A 12828-nucleotide genomic window follows, 5' to 3' on the forward strand; every position below is an offset into this window, starting at 1 on the left:
AAAGCTCTTGGTTTTGTGAATGACAAAATCAGCCAGACATCAGTTTAGAGAGATTTTGGTCTGCTTCACTCGGGAACAAATTTATAGAACTGATCCATGGTCTTAACTGCAGTATGGAATGCTTTTTAAATGAAGATGAGGCTCAAGAATTTTTATTTTTATTTTTTATTTATTTTTTGAAGCCTTGTTTAACTGCTCTTTCTTACAGCAAATAACACTAACAGCATGTGTATGCTTTAAGGGCTAAGGGTATAGCAAATCTGCATGATATCCACAGCCACTTGCTCTTACTATGGGGAAAAATACTGAAAGGTCATTGCAATTCTGCTGCAGTAATGGGCTTCACTTATGTTCTGTAATTAACTGGGGGCAATTATTTTTAAGACTATATTGGGAGACCAGTATTTAATATTTTGTTGCAGATGCCTAGCAGTGATGGTCAGGATCTCTTAGCATTACAGAAAGCCATTCATTCTTCTAATCACCAGAGCAGCAGGCCAAAGGATTGGCATCCTGAGAAGATGACAGAAATCCAGCCTCCCGTAAGTGCCATTATCAATTCCCTGTATTTTAACATCACTGAGGGATCTTGACAGCTTTTTCTCTGGTGAATAGAAAAATTGCATTTGATGTTACTTCCCAAACTTCCCATTCCCCAGATGTAAATTAGGTGTAAAAAATCATGTGCCTGCAGTCCTGCATAATTCTTTAAAATTCTAGGCATGAATGACAAGGAAAAAAGAGAGACTAAACATTCCTGTGTCATTTTTTGAGCCTTTTGAAATACTGGTTATGTTTTTGTATTCAAGGCAAGCAACTTTTCAGTGCATGTCTACAGTAACTATGCGGTGCTGTAGAAAAGCCCTCCAGTCAGCTCTGCAAGGAGTGGTGAATCCTGAGGGCACACTGCTACTTGACACAGTTTCATACTTGATGGGGTGACCAGAGCATCGCGACCACGTTACAGTGCAGCTGTGCCTCAGCTGGCACAGACTGCAGTTTAAGCAAGCTACGTTAGTGGAGCATAGCACTGCACTAATGCAACTTTATTTTCTCCAGTTCTAAAACCAGCCCGGGGGTCAGGGGAGCATCAGTGCCACGCATTACAACATTGAAAACTGAAGAAGAGGGTCCATTGCAGCTGCAGTGTTTGAAGAAGCGAGTTGCTCTGTGGGCTGTGGAATTTAATGAGGCTGTTTTCATACCACTTTGTGTACTCAGGCTGTCTCCATTTTCCTTCAGCCTGCTCACCAGTTAAAGAAGCTGTGAGGGACTAGAGCAGCTTAACACCCAGCTGCCAGCAAACAAAATATCTAACTGCTGAGTTCTGCCAGCCTTTATTTCAGTGCAGATGAGTACTCAAGGCTCTCTCTAACCCCTAATTGATGTTCACAAAATTTTTAGGAACTTTGTATTTCTGATATCTGTGCCTCATAAAATGTGGCGGTGGTTCCAAAGTGAATAGCAAGAGTAGTGACAGATGGGAAGCTAGTGCGATTGTCTGTGCCTCCGTTTTCACAGGAAACAAGGTTAAAACAATTGATGGGAATAATTGGGTTTTTTCTGATGTAGAAAAGGTTCCATCTTTTCAGGTAGCTAATAGACTGAATCATAATGAGAAGACGTTTTCTCAGGTGTGTAGTCATAGCTTGGAGTGAAATATTCCGAATGAATACAAATTAAAAGTGAAGAATTCCTGTGAAGTTCAAGATGTTCAGTTTAGGATGCGAGAGTTTTGTTACAGGGAGTCCGATGCGGTGGAGAGCAGAAGGTCACGTGCTTTTCCCACGTGTCTTTCAGAGCCAGCCACTAAAATCTCTTCGAAAGCTCTTGCACCTCTCCTCTTCAAACCATCCTGTCCCTGCCGAGCCCCGCTTCCAGCCCTTACCGAGTCAGCCAGCCAAAGCTTCTTTCTCTGAAGTGCGAATTCACCCCATGGGTCAAAGCTCCGGCAGTGGCAGCAGCAACGTGCGGCAGGAGCCCCAGCCGAAGAGCAGGCCGACGCTGCAGATACCCAGCCAGCTGGAACCCTCCTGGCACGTCTCCCCGGTGAACAGGAGCACAAGTGACGGGCCGCCCTACTCCGACCAGCTGCCCTCCAAGAGCGGACAGAACGGGCACACGTACAACCGAACAAACCGATCGCGGATGCCAAACCTGAATGATTTAAAAGAGACGGCCTTGTAGTTGCACTCCAGAAAACAGGCCAGTTCAGGTGGAGATCAGCGTAGGGGAGCGGTGGTGGTTCTGGTGATGGTAAGACTGCATTTTCAGCTTTATAAAGGTGTGCAATATGTACATGTGGAGCTATGCTGTTTGGCACCACAGTGAGAGTCAGGGATTATACAGTAAAACAAGTTGAATTTGGAATTACCAGTCATCAGAAATGTCACTGGATGCCAGGCAGAGTGTGCCGGTCAGGGAGAAAATTGCACTGCCGTTTTCTCTCATTTACATTCCAGCTTAGTGCACATCTCTGTCTGAAAGCTGGGAGACTTCTGGTATGTATTGGCACTTATAAGGGTGAAAACGTTCATGTCCAGACCTATGCCCTTACTACATTTTTTGCTGCCTAGTTAAAACAGTGGGGTTTATGTGATAAAAGTGTATCCCTGTTAAGGGTTTAAAGTTAAATTGTATGTCTTAAATTTGTTTTTTAAACTTCCATATTTGATAGGATTTGTAATATTTATTTATGATGACCTAATATCGTACTGTTATAATCATATCTTTTATGTTATAATGTAAAGTTATTTTGAGCTGTTTGAAACATTGTGAAGCAGTGCAACAGCTACAGTAGTTTCTATAAAAAACTAACAGTAACATTTATATATTGCATCAGGAGTATTTTATTCTATATATAAATATATATATATAAATGGAAAATAACTGTCTGTTTTTTAAATATGCTCATTTAAAAGAAAAGTATTGTTATGACACTATCTGCCATATTTTTATACATTTGTGATATAAAGTGCAGTATTATACTTCTAATAAAAGGAAGTTGAATGTGGATATAAACATGACTGTAACAGTATGAATCTTGCTCAGCTATGGGAGCCCGGTATTACAGGCATTATTGGTAACAAACAAAAAACAACATTCAATTCCATGCTTTATTATGGGCTAGTTTGTTGGAAGTATTGGCTAAATGTAAGAGACTGCAGAACTGTACAGTAATCTAAACGTGGTATGTTCTCCCCTGTGTCCTTAGCTTTCCTAGTAATATTAATGGGATTTCTGCATCTGCATCAAGAGCACAGAGCCCCAGTACCAAATTTTTGTTTCCTCTAAAGAGATAAAGTGCCCCATGACTACAAGCTAAAGCAGGTGCTCTTCCACATAACAGCAGGGGTGAAAACCAAAGAATCATAGCATGAATTGCAAGTGAAATGCCAGACTTTGACACTTAGGCATAGCATGGCACTGCAGATCATGGTATAAGCTTTTATGCATATGTGTATTTTACATCTTGTTTAGCAATCTATTAACTAATAAGATAAGCACTGTATTTAAATTTAAACTACTCTTGCACTTTTTAATATATTTCAGGATGTATTTAAAGCTACAAATCTGATATTTGGATATTGAGGGAGAAAGTTGCCATGCAGCTTAGTTCCTCCTTAGGTCTTACTATCCGAATATTCCTGTACACAGTTCAGTTACCAGTCTCAGCAAAATACTAGATCTTAGGTTCCAGTCTCTTGTACAACATTGTTAAAACTGCCTTTACGTTGGTGAATGTCAAGCGTAGCAAATACACAACCTGATTCCTCTGTTGCTACCGGTAAACTAAATCAAAGGTGAGCCAGCAGGAGTCAAAAAAGTTATGCCAGTCTAAACTTTGTGCAATAAGAGGAGAGTCCGGCCTGTAGTGTCAGAACAATACAATCTTTCCTTTTTAAACACCTTAGTTCAACTCCCTCATTACTCTGCAGCATAGTTCGTTTTCTAGATGCTGTCTTCATAAGACACTTGTACTTGCAAACACGTTGTCTTTTCCAAAAAGATTAACCGGAATGTAAATTCAATGATTTAGCCATAGATGTAGTTAACAGAAGCAGCCAGGCAGTAACAGCTGAACTTCCTACTTGGATAACAATGCAAACTGGATATGCTGTCCAGTACCTCTTGAGTCATACCAAAGTTTCAACAATGGCAAATTCAGCACCACTAGTCTAAAATTCGTTGTCAGAAAATACAATATGGAAGGATGTTACAGCAGGTTTGTCTGGAGCTAAAAGTCAGTCTAGTAAATTTGAAAAATTACAAAATAAGAATTATTTCTTTGTCAATTGCCTGCAAGAAATGTGCATGTGATTTTCTATAGATACACGTGATATCTAGATATATATGATATATACTGTGATGATATATCATATATCTAGCATATATAAATACAGTAGGCATGAAAGGGTATTCAGGTTTTGGTAAGTTCAGTGGGCATCCAGGAAAGACACTGTGATGTTTCCTAGTCATCACTACCAGAGTTTAGCAGCGTATTTTAGCAGTCTCTTTTGGATTCACCAGTTGGTCACAGCTAGGTTAGTCCTGTTAGTCCTGCTTTGAAATGAGCTGATGCCACTGAAATCCGTCACAAAAGCAGTGTCCAAGAGTGGGGCTCCGAGGAGCACTGTTAGAATGTCTCCGAGAGAGTGCTCAGACTAGACTCTTCTGTACTTTGTGGATATGTATCCTTTTGCCTCTGCAAGACTTTTAGCTTGCTGGTAAGAGCTTCACGCTGGGAATGATGATTCTGGGCTGTATGTGGCTGTTCTGATTTCTAGCAAGGAAAAATGTTTCCAAAGGATTTTTTTTTCTCAGTATCCATTAAGTTAAATCAGGGTAATCTCTGACTGTACATATAGCTGTTTAAAGTAGTTAGCAAAGCTTCTAGGGTGACCCAAGGAACGTTCAAGTATTTGGTGGCCCATATTTACAGAAAGCTGTTTCTACATACCGCCTTTTCTTCACGAATTCAACAAATCATAGTATATTTCAGTTGAATACTAAATTGTGTTCAATGTATGTAGTATTTTCTTCCTTCTGTTGGAAAGAAATTCCAGCAGCTTGACCAGCTGGTGCTGGGATAAATTGTGTATTTTTAACCTGGTCTAACTTCCCAATATGTAGAATATCGCTAATGTAATTTTGCCGAGGCTTCCAAAGGAGTCTTATTATAGTCACTGAGATTTGCTGGCTCAATAAAGGGAAAGAGAATTACAGAGCAAACTATTTTGTAAGTGTGAGCTTGCCTCTTCACTGGTCTGTGAGTCTTGTGCTACATGTTCTATAGATTGACTTAGTATAAAGTATCTTAGTTGAACTGCATTTTATCCTTTGGCAATCTGTTTTGCCTTACGGCATCATTAATGATGTGAATAGAAAAGAAACTAAGTTTCAGAAGTGAATTATAGTAATTTTGCAGAACTCAAGCTGCCTAAACTTGTCTATATGTTTTTACTATAGCTCTTAAGCTCTTTTTAACTGAAAAAGAAGCACCTTAAGCTCATCTTAACTGAAATGGTATGTGTTTAAGCTGTCCTTTTAAACTGCCATGTAAATGTATTAACCTAGAACAACATATTTTTTTTAACAGATCTGACCACAGAGAACAGTCCCTATTTAACACTTTTTGCTCTGTGTATCGCAGTCCAGAATTCATTGCTCCTCTGAGAGGTCACCAGCATGGAGCACTGGGCAGAGTTCTTGGCAGGAAGTCAGCGATCCCAGATTCAGTCCCTTCTTCCTAAAACATTGCCCATCCCACAGGGCGTGGGACTGATACCAAGCTTTGATTTCTGATACCAAGTCAGACCTGCCTAAATGTGCGGGTCCTGACGCCACTCTATTTGCAGATACTCGCTCTTTTGGATCAATATTAAAGCAGGCTTCAAACTTCCATACGCACGAGACACCCTTGGGTTGTTCTTGGGCTTGTCGCCTTTCTCTCTGCCTACACCAACTTGTTTCTGGGAGCAAAGCTGGAGTGATTCTTCAAGAAGCAGTGTCCTGTGATAGGCTTTTAGCCATTCCTTGTCATTGCAGTTACATCTCTTAACAGATTAATCTTACTAGTGTAAAAGCTATATAACAATATTTTATTTTTTCTTCAGAAGCTGTTGTAGCTATTAGCTGAGTAGACTCCTGTGTTCACCCAGAAAAAGCTATGTATTCTTAACAATTCAGTGCTGTAGACCTCCCTTATAAGAATGGGAACACAGATTATATAGTTCTAAAAGCACTGCTGTGATCTGTTTAGCTAAGGCAAACCCAGCCGCTTTTGAGGGGAGCCATGCTCGAGAAGTGTTTGGGGGTTTTATTCATGTTTCAGTTTTTCGTTGTCCTGTAATGATTTGGTAGTGACACATGCTTCAAAAATATCGGCATGTAATTGATTTTGTATGTGTTGAACACTGTCACAGTAGAGCTGGGAGAATATTTGAATCCCAGTCACACAAAGAGTATGAAAAGGATAGCCATATATAATATACTGCAAATTGCGGGGTGGCAATTAATGGGTTTTTTTTCCATTCTAGCTAGCATACCTAATACATCTACTAATGGGGTTATATCGTAAGCCATGCATCAAGGCTGTTGTTCATGTAAGAAGGCCCACCATTTCAAATAGGATAGGAGTGTCACAGGAGATGACTGGAAAGGTAATGTGCCCTATTTAACCATTTTCAAATGACCTTCAAATCAGGACACTATTTAAGAACAGGTGCCTTTCCCTACACAGCTCTTTCTAATGGTGTAATGATATTAACCATTCATTAACTGGGTTTGTAGTGAATGAGGAGAAAAGCCATTTGATTTCTGGCCTTTGTTAAAAAGGGAGCGATTTGAGTAAACCCTTTTAAGATAACACAGCTTGGAACTTCTAGATGTTGGCTCTTTTTCCGAAGGGTCAAACAACAGCAGTGCATCAATGCTCAGGCTCATGGGGCAAGTGAAGGCTTGTGCACATCACTCGGTTCAGATGTACTGAAACTGAAGGTTTCTTATTTTGAAATCATGAAACAAATTTCGTGAAAGTTAAGCAAAGCACATTTTACAGAAGATCCTCTTTCAATTGGAAGAGAAAAGTTGTGGTAGGTCATCTGTTCTCTCAGTGGTTTTAGCAGCTACTGCATGAGACAGCATAGATAAATCTGATGGATTAGGTCTGAATTTTACTTGCTCCGAGTTCTGCTTGGATGCTTATTTGTTACCTTGTGTACAGCCAGTTGTTCAGTGCGAAAGTTGGCTTTTGCCAGACTAAGTGGAACATGCATAAGAAGTGTGAGAGGACCAGCCCCACAACGTTTGGATACTTTCCACCAAATCAGATTGCTTCTCAGGCTTTTTCAGAACATAACTCAAAATATGCAGCTGGGCAAAAGTGACTCTTAAGACACGCATGGCCCAAGAGTCTGAACATGGAATTTGTGACTTAGGCTAAGAGTGACTCTACACATCTCTTGTCTTCTCTGCAAGTCAATCTACCTCCTCCCTCTTGCAGAATGTGGTCAAGGTTTGGTTTGTTTGTTCTGAGCTTATTAGTGACTCCAAATTTTGAAGACACATATAAAAAGATTCTTCCTCTAGGTACTGTTAGCAACCAAGTAATAAAATCTTGTTGGGCCTTCATCTGATATACTTCTGAAACCTCCAAGCCATCTGAGCTCTCCCTCTAGAATCCCAATGCCATCCTTTGCACTGCTTTGCAGTCTTCCCTTGTCCTTCCCCCTGTGGTTCTCAAATATTGCAGTTGCCTTGTTCTTTGTTGTTTCTCTAGTGCAGATTATCAGGGAGTTAGAGGCCTTATCTACTACTCCACCCTATTTGCTGTTTTATTCAAACAGCTATCCTTAGACTTGCTCAGGATTTTCTTCGTTTTAATTTTCCATTTCATCTGGGTGAGATACCTTACCTCATTGTGCCCCCACCAAAACACGCTGCCTACCAGGCTTTTTGTTCCACCAGGTCTCTGTTTTCACAGGGCATTGTTTCTCTGGATCCGTTCTGAGAAATGCAAGGCGGCATCTTAATTGTACAGGTGTAGAACTGCATTGTGAAGTAACCACTGTTGTAGAGCTTTCCATTAGCAATGTTAAAGCATGTTCATAGCACAAGATGGAAGCCACTATTCAAGATTCCTGTAGGATATGAACCTCTTGGTGTAAACTCTTGATATGTAAATCCAATGGCAGAGCTTTTAACTATTTAGTAATAAGGCGAAACTTTAAGTGTAGGTAACTGTCTCAACTTTCCTTTTCTTACTTTTGTTTTTGCTAGTGCACATCTTAGAGTCATACTACTGAAGGATATGTCTAATTGAAAGGAGTAACATACATACATATATATATATATATATTTGATTTATATGGAACAATAAGCTAAAATCTTCCCTGAAACTGTAATTTCATTGGAAATTCTATGCAGGCATTTAAAAATCTGGTTAAACTGCTAAAGACTTCCAGGACTGCTTAGATGTCCACTGCGAAATGCTGAATATTGAATTTGTGTCATTTGGAAGAAGGAAGGAATAACAAGGTTTAGAAAAATGTGATCTTTTTTCACAATCTGCCGGTACAGACTATTCCAAAAATAACAGGCTGGGGAGGTAGCTTTCAAAACTTCAAAATTTATGGATAAGATTCCCCAATGTTTTTTAACAGCTACTAGAAATCTAAAGCGCACAAACTTTTAAATCTACCATGCTTTCTGTTGTGGAAGGGATGTGATGTGATGTTAACCTTTTTAATCCTGGAATACGAATTGATTTTAAAATGTGTTGAATATTTAAGGATGACTTCATGCAACTTAATAAACCATTTGTAAAGTGTTTGTATACAACCCTTTGTATCATGTTGTTGGTACACCTTACCAAATTTTTTTTGGGCATGTATTCCATTCTTAACTTCTGTACAATTTCTATTGTTGCTGTAAATATTCTAAAAGAAAAAAAAAAAAAATAATCCTGTGGTAACCTTAATTATCAGCATGGAAATGGTTAATTTTTACTGAGCACAATGTATTTTTGAATGGGCCTTCCAAAATATGTCTTTAATAAAAATGCAGATTTTGCACTAGTACACTGGCATCACTCAACAGCTGATCTTATTCCCGACACACCTGCTCCAGCGCACCTCCCCGCACATTAGCTTGGCTCAGAGGAGCAGAAGGGGCCAGACCCGCACCGGGACGCCCGTGCCGACAGGTCGCTGCCAGGCCCTGGCTAACTCCCCACCTGAGAAGCCGGCTCGTGTCCGGGCGCAGGCCTGACCTCGCCCCAGGCGCACAGGGAAAACGGCTCCAAAGCACTTTGTTGCCCAACGTTGCTCTAGTCTCATTGCAGACATCACGGGGGTTTCTTCCTTTCAGGGCAAAAATTTCTGCTGTTGTTCTCTCTTTTGACCAGTATCAACCCAGTAATCCCCTCAGCAGGCACTACCTAAAAATTAAAAGGCCCTGAAAGTTTCCAGCCCTTGAACTGTCTTTGCTGCAGAAGGGGATCCACCGTTTGGGTAGCACGTTGGCATTTCAGCATTGCCACATATAAGCTGAGACTCTTCCAGGTATATGTTCAGGTGTCAGTAATACAGTTTCTGATGGATTTCCCTTTAACGTGTCCTGGCTGTGACTTTCGTTGTCATTGTGTGCAGCTTAAAAAAAAAACTTTAAATATTTCTCTGCTGGTCCCTCATTCTTCAGGGTAACTGGAAACAAACTGAGGAGTAGGGACCACTGTTCCTTGGCCTCCCTTCTTTCCCTCAGCGCTCCAGCAGCAGACTTGCTGAAAGCCAGGACTTGCAACCTGCTGGGATCCTGCGGAACCAGCTGCCTGGCAGGATGTGCTACAGCCGCTGCGAGACACAGCTGCTGCCCCGTGCCCTCACTGAGCTGCGCCCATCACCTCCAAACGGGGCAGCTGCTGGCCTGAGCTAATGGCTCAACTTCCACCAGGACAAGTGGTCCAGCTTTCCAAAATTCCCAGCCAGAAATGCATTTGAAATGCCTGTTTCCTCGAGGTGCCTAGCTCTCTGGGGGCTTGGCTTTACTCTTCCAACCTCACTTTTCTCTTGCCCTTTCAAGGATCTCGTTGTAGTGACCCCAGGCGCTTGGTGGCCTTTTCTGTACCCGCTTCGGGGCTCCAGAAAACGGAGTGGCTACATCCTTGAAGAGGTCGGGAACCTTATTGTGGTCACCCCAGTGTAGTCAGCAATGGTCCCCCTTGGGACAGAGTAGAGTGAGTGTGGGCATTTTTCTCTCAGATCACAGTGAAAGGCTAATTCCTGCATGTACCCGTTAAGAGAAAGGTGCTATTGACTTACAAATGCTGTGGCTGGTCTGGGGGCCTGAGGCAGTCTCTTACCACATAGCTTAGATTGGGCAAGCTTGACTTCTCAGCAGAGTTCCCTCGCTTCTCTTTGTAAGCACCCAGACTAAAAATTCAGGTCACGAAGCTGAAGGAAGCTCTTCGTCCTTCCTTTTATTTCAAACCTCTTGTGTTTTATGTAGTTGCAAAGCCATGCATTGGTCTCCCTACATCTGCAGGTAAAGACCTGCAGGATTTTCACTCCTAGAAGACAAATGCTTTTTCAGCACTGCTTTGCATCATCTCCTGCAGCCTCAGTTGCTGGCTCTGTTCTGGTTAATTGTGATGGGAGGCATCTGTGCCAGTAAATTAAAATGATAGTGATATGCTAGCAAAAGTTGGACTTTATGAGGAAAAGCTTTGTATTTTTGTAATTATATTTTGTCTGGTTCTATCCTGCTTTCATAATGCCCTCAGTTGCACTGTTACTCCAACATGCTACATTTATGCAGAGGTGGAAGTCAAGTGCAATTCTAAAAGCATGTTAGGACCACTTAATTAATTAAGCCTCTCAGCACCCCTCTTTTTAGATAAGAGGCAGAGGTTAAGTGAATTTCCAATGGTTGATTAGCAAGTGAGCTGCATAGCTAGGATTAGAACAGAAACGCCTGCTTTAGCAGGAACCATGTAGACATTGCAGATGAAAGTCAGAAGTAGGTCCCTTCCATAGGCAGGCTGGAGAGGTGAACTGCAGGCAAAGGACAGGGCGAGGCAAGAAGCAAATGAACTGTGAAATTCAGTGTACGCCAGTTAGTTCCACCTTACTTATTACTGTACATTTCAATCTGGAAAAAGGGTCTAGTGATTTCTTTGAAGCTGCAAGGCTGGAAGAGTGATAGCACAAGTCCCTTCTACCTAGACAGTCTTTTCTCCCTCCAGGTTTTATTATATCTTATACATAGGATCAGCCATGTGAAGATACATAATTTAGTGTGGTACCTTGGTGTATAATGACACGTGGTCCATCCACTCAGGCTGTGGATTAAGTTTGTGAGCTCTTCCAAATGACACAGCAACTCCTGGTCCATGCCACAGGCTGCATTTCCAAAATCAGACAATTTGCATGGGACTGTGTGTGGGAGCTCAGAGGCCCGTCACAGACAAGACTTTGGGTGGTTGCAACCACGCTTAACTGCTTTGAGATGTTACAAATACTCATCAGCTGGTGCCCAGCCCATCCTTTCACCCCTCCACACCACCACTCCTCCCTCATGGAACAAAACAACACCACCAAGCCTCCTCCCCACTTGTCACCACCCGCCAGGACACGGGGCAGAGCTGCCCGTGCTGCTTTTAGGGAGGGGAGAGCAGTGTGTTAAGGTGATAGTCACTGTACCCAGGGCCTGGAAACAGTTCAGCTTTTGATGTTGGCATTGCTAACGTAAGAGCTGCAATGGCTGGTGGAGAGCCCTCGCCTCCCTCCTGTTGAATGTGCGGTGCCTCCAGGGAGGCTGTTACCTCATGCTGCTGCCACAGCTTGACTGCGGGGAGGACCTGTCTCAAGCTCAGTGGACCTTCTCAGTAGAGCTTGCCTCGACTGGCTGTCATTAGAGAATCACGCAGATTCACTGATTTCTTACTAGGAAAATGTGTCTCTAGATTCATCCATGGCTGGGCAAAACTCATTTGAGGGGTGGAGGGAAGCAAGGGAGCACTGGTGACATAATAACAATCATCTCAGCATGTTGATCTTTTCTACATCTCTGTTGACTTCATACTGTTCATATAGTGGAGCAGAAACTTTCAGACTCACTGGAACGGCTTATTTTCCTGACAGCTATTATTTGTCTCTATATACAGGAAAAAACAAGGCAGAAACATCTGCCCTCACAAGTGAATAAAATGTGACGAATTGCACAGACATTCAAAGGCTTTTCTCATTATTTTGGTCACATCAAATTTGGTTTTAGTCACATCCCAGCTCCTGCCTTGCACACAGAGCATTCGCTTCTCTGCCTGTAGGGATAAGAAGAGGGCACAAGAGGCAGATGACCTGCCTTCATGCCTCTCTTCTCTTGACTGAGACAGTTCAGGTGCTGATGCCGTGAATCCTTGGGATGGATGCACAGATTGTTAAAAAATAGGGAAAAGGCATCCAGTGCCAGCCAGGTTTGTGCCACGTGGGAGGGGTGGGGGCCACAGTTCCCACCCAGGACGTGCTGAGGGTCAGCTCCTGGGCACAGGCGGGGACATGAGCCGCAGCACTCAGGCGGTCACCCCAGGGAGATGGGTGCATCGTCAGAGCCTCCACATGCCCCAAGTTCCTCAGGCAACCCCGGGGGTCAGGCCACGGAGATCAAGGCAGTTAATGAGAATGAGTCCCTGTTCCTGTGCCCAAACGCCCACAGGGAGCAAAGCGCTTTGTGCTCCCCAGGATATGTCAGCGCGAAACCAGAGAGGGGACAGAGAGGGTTGGGCCACCTGGTGCACAAGGCACCGATGCCTGTCCCAAAAACAGCCACAGC

The 12828-nt window shown here is 42.5% G+C and overlaps 1 protein-coding gene across 4 annotated transcripts in view; it reads left to right on the forward strand.

The window, feature by feature from the left end:
• The window catches only part of CDKL5 (cyclin dependent kinase like 5), a 133811-nt gene extending 130794 nt beyond the window's left edge, over positions 1 to 3017 (forward strand). For all 4 annotated transcript variants that reach the window (XM_042788580.1, XM_042788584.1, XM_042788581.1 and 1 more), the window contains 2 exons: positions 423 to 542; positions 1801 to 3017. In XM_042788580.1, the coding sequence (XP_042644514.1) occupies positions 423 to 542; positions 1801 to 2187 (507 nt within the window). In that variant the 3' untranslated portion in view covers positions 2188 to 3017. The remainder of the gene's footprint in view (positions 1 to 422; positions 543 to 1800) is intronic.
• The last annotated feature ends 9811 nt before the right edge of the window (positions 3018 to 12828 follow it).

This window comes from Tyto alba, unplaced genomic scaffold (genome assembly GCF_018691265.1).
Source record: "Tyto alba isolate M040663 unplaced genomic scaffold, T.alba_DEE_v4.0 Super-Scaffold_14, whole genome shotgun sequence".
NCBI classification, from domain to species: Eukaryota; Metazoa; Chordata; class Aves; order Strigiformes; family Tytonidae; genus Tyto; species Tyto alba.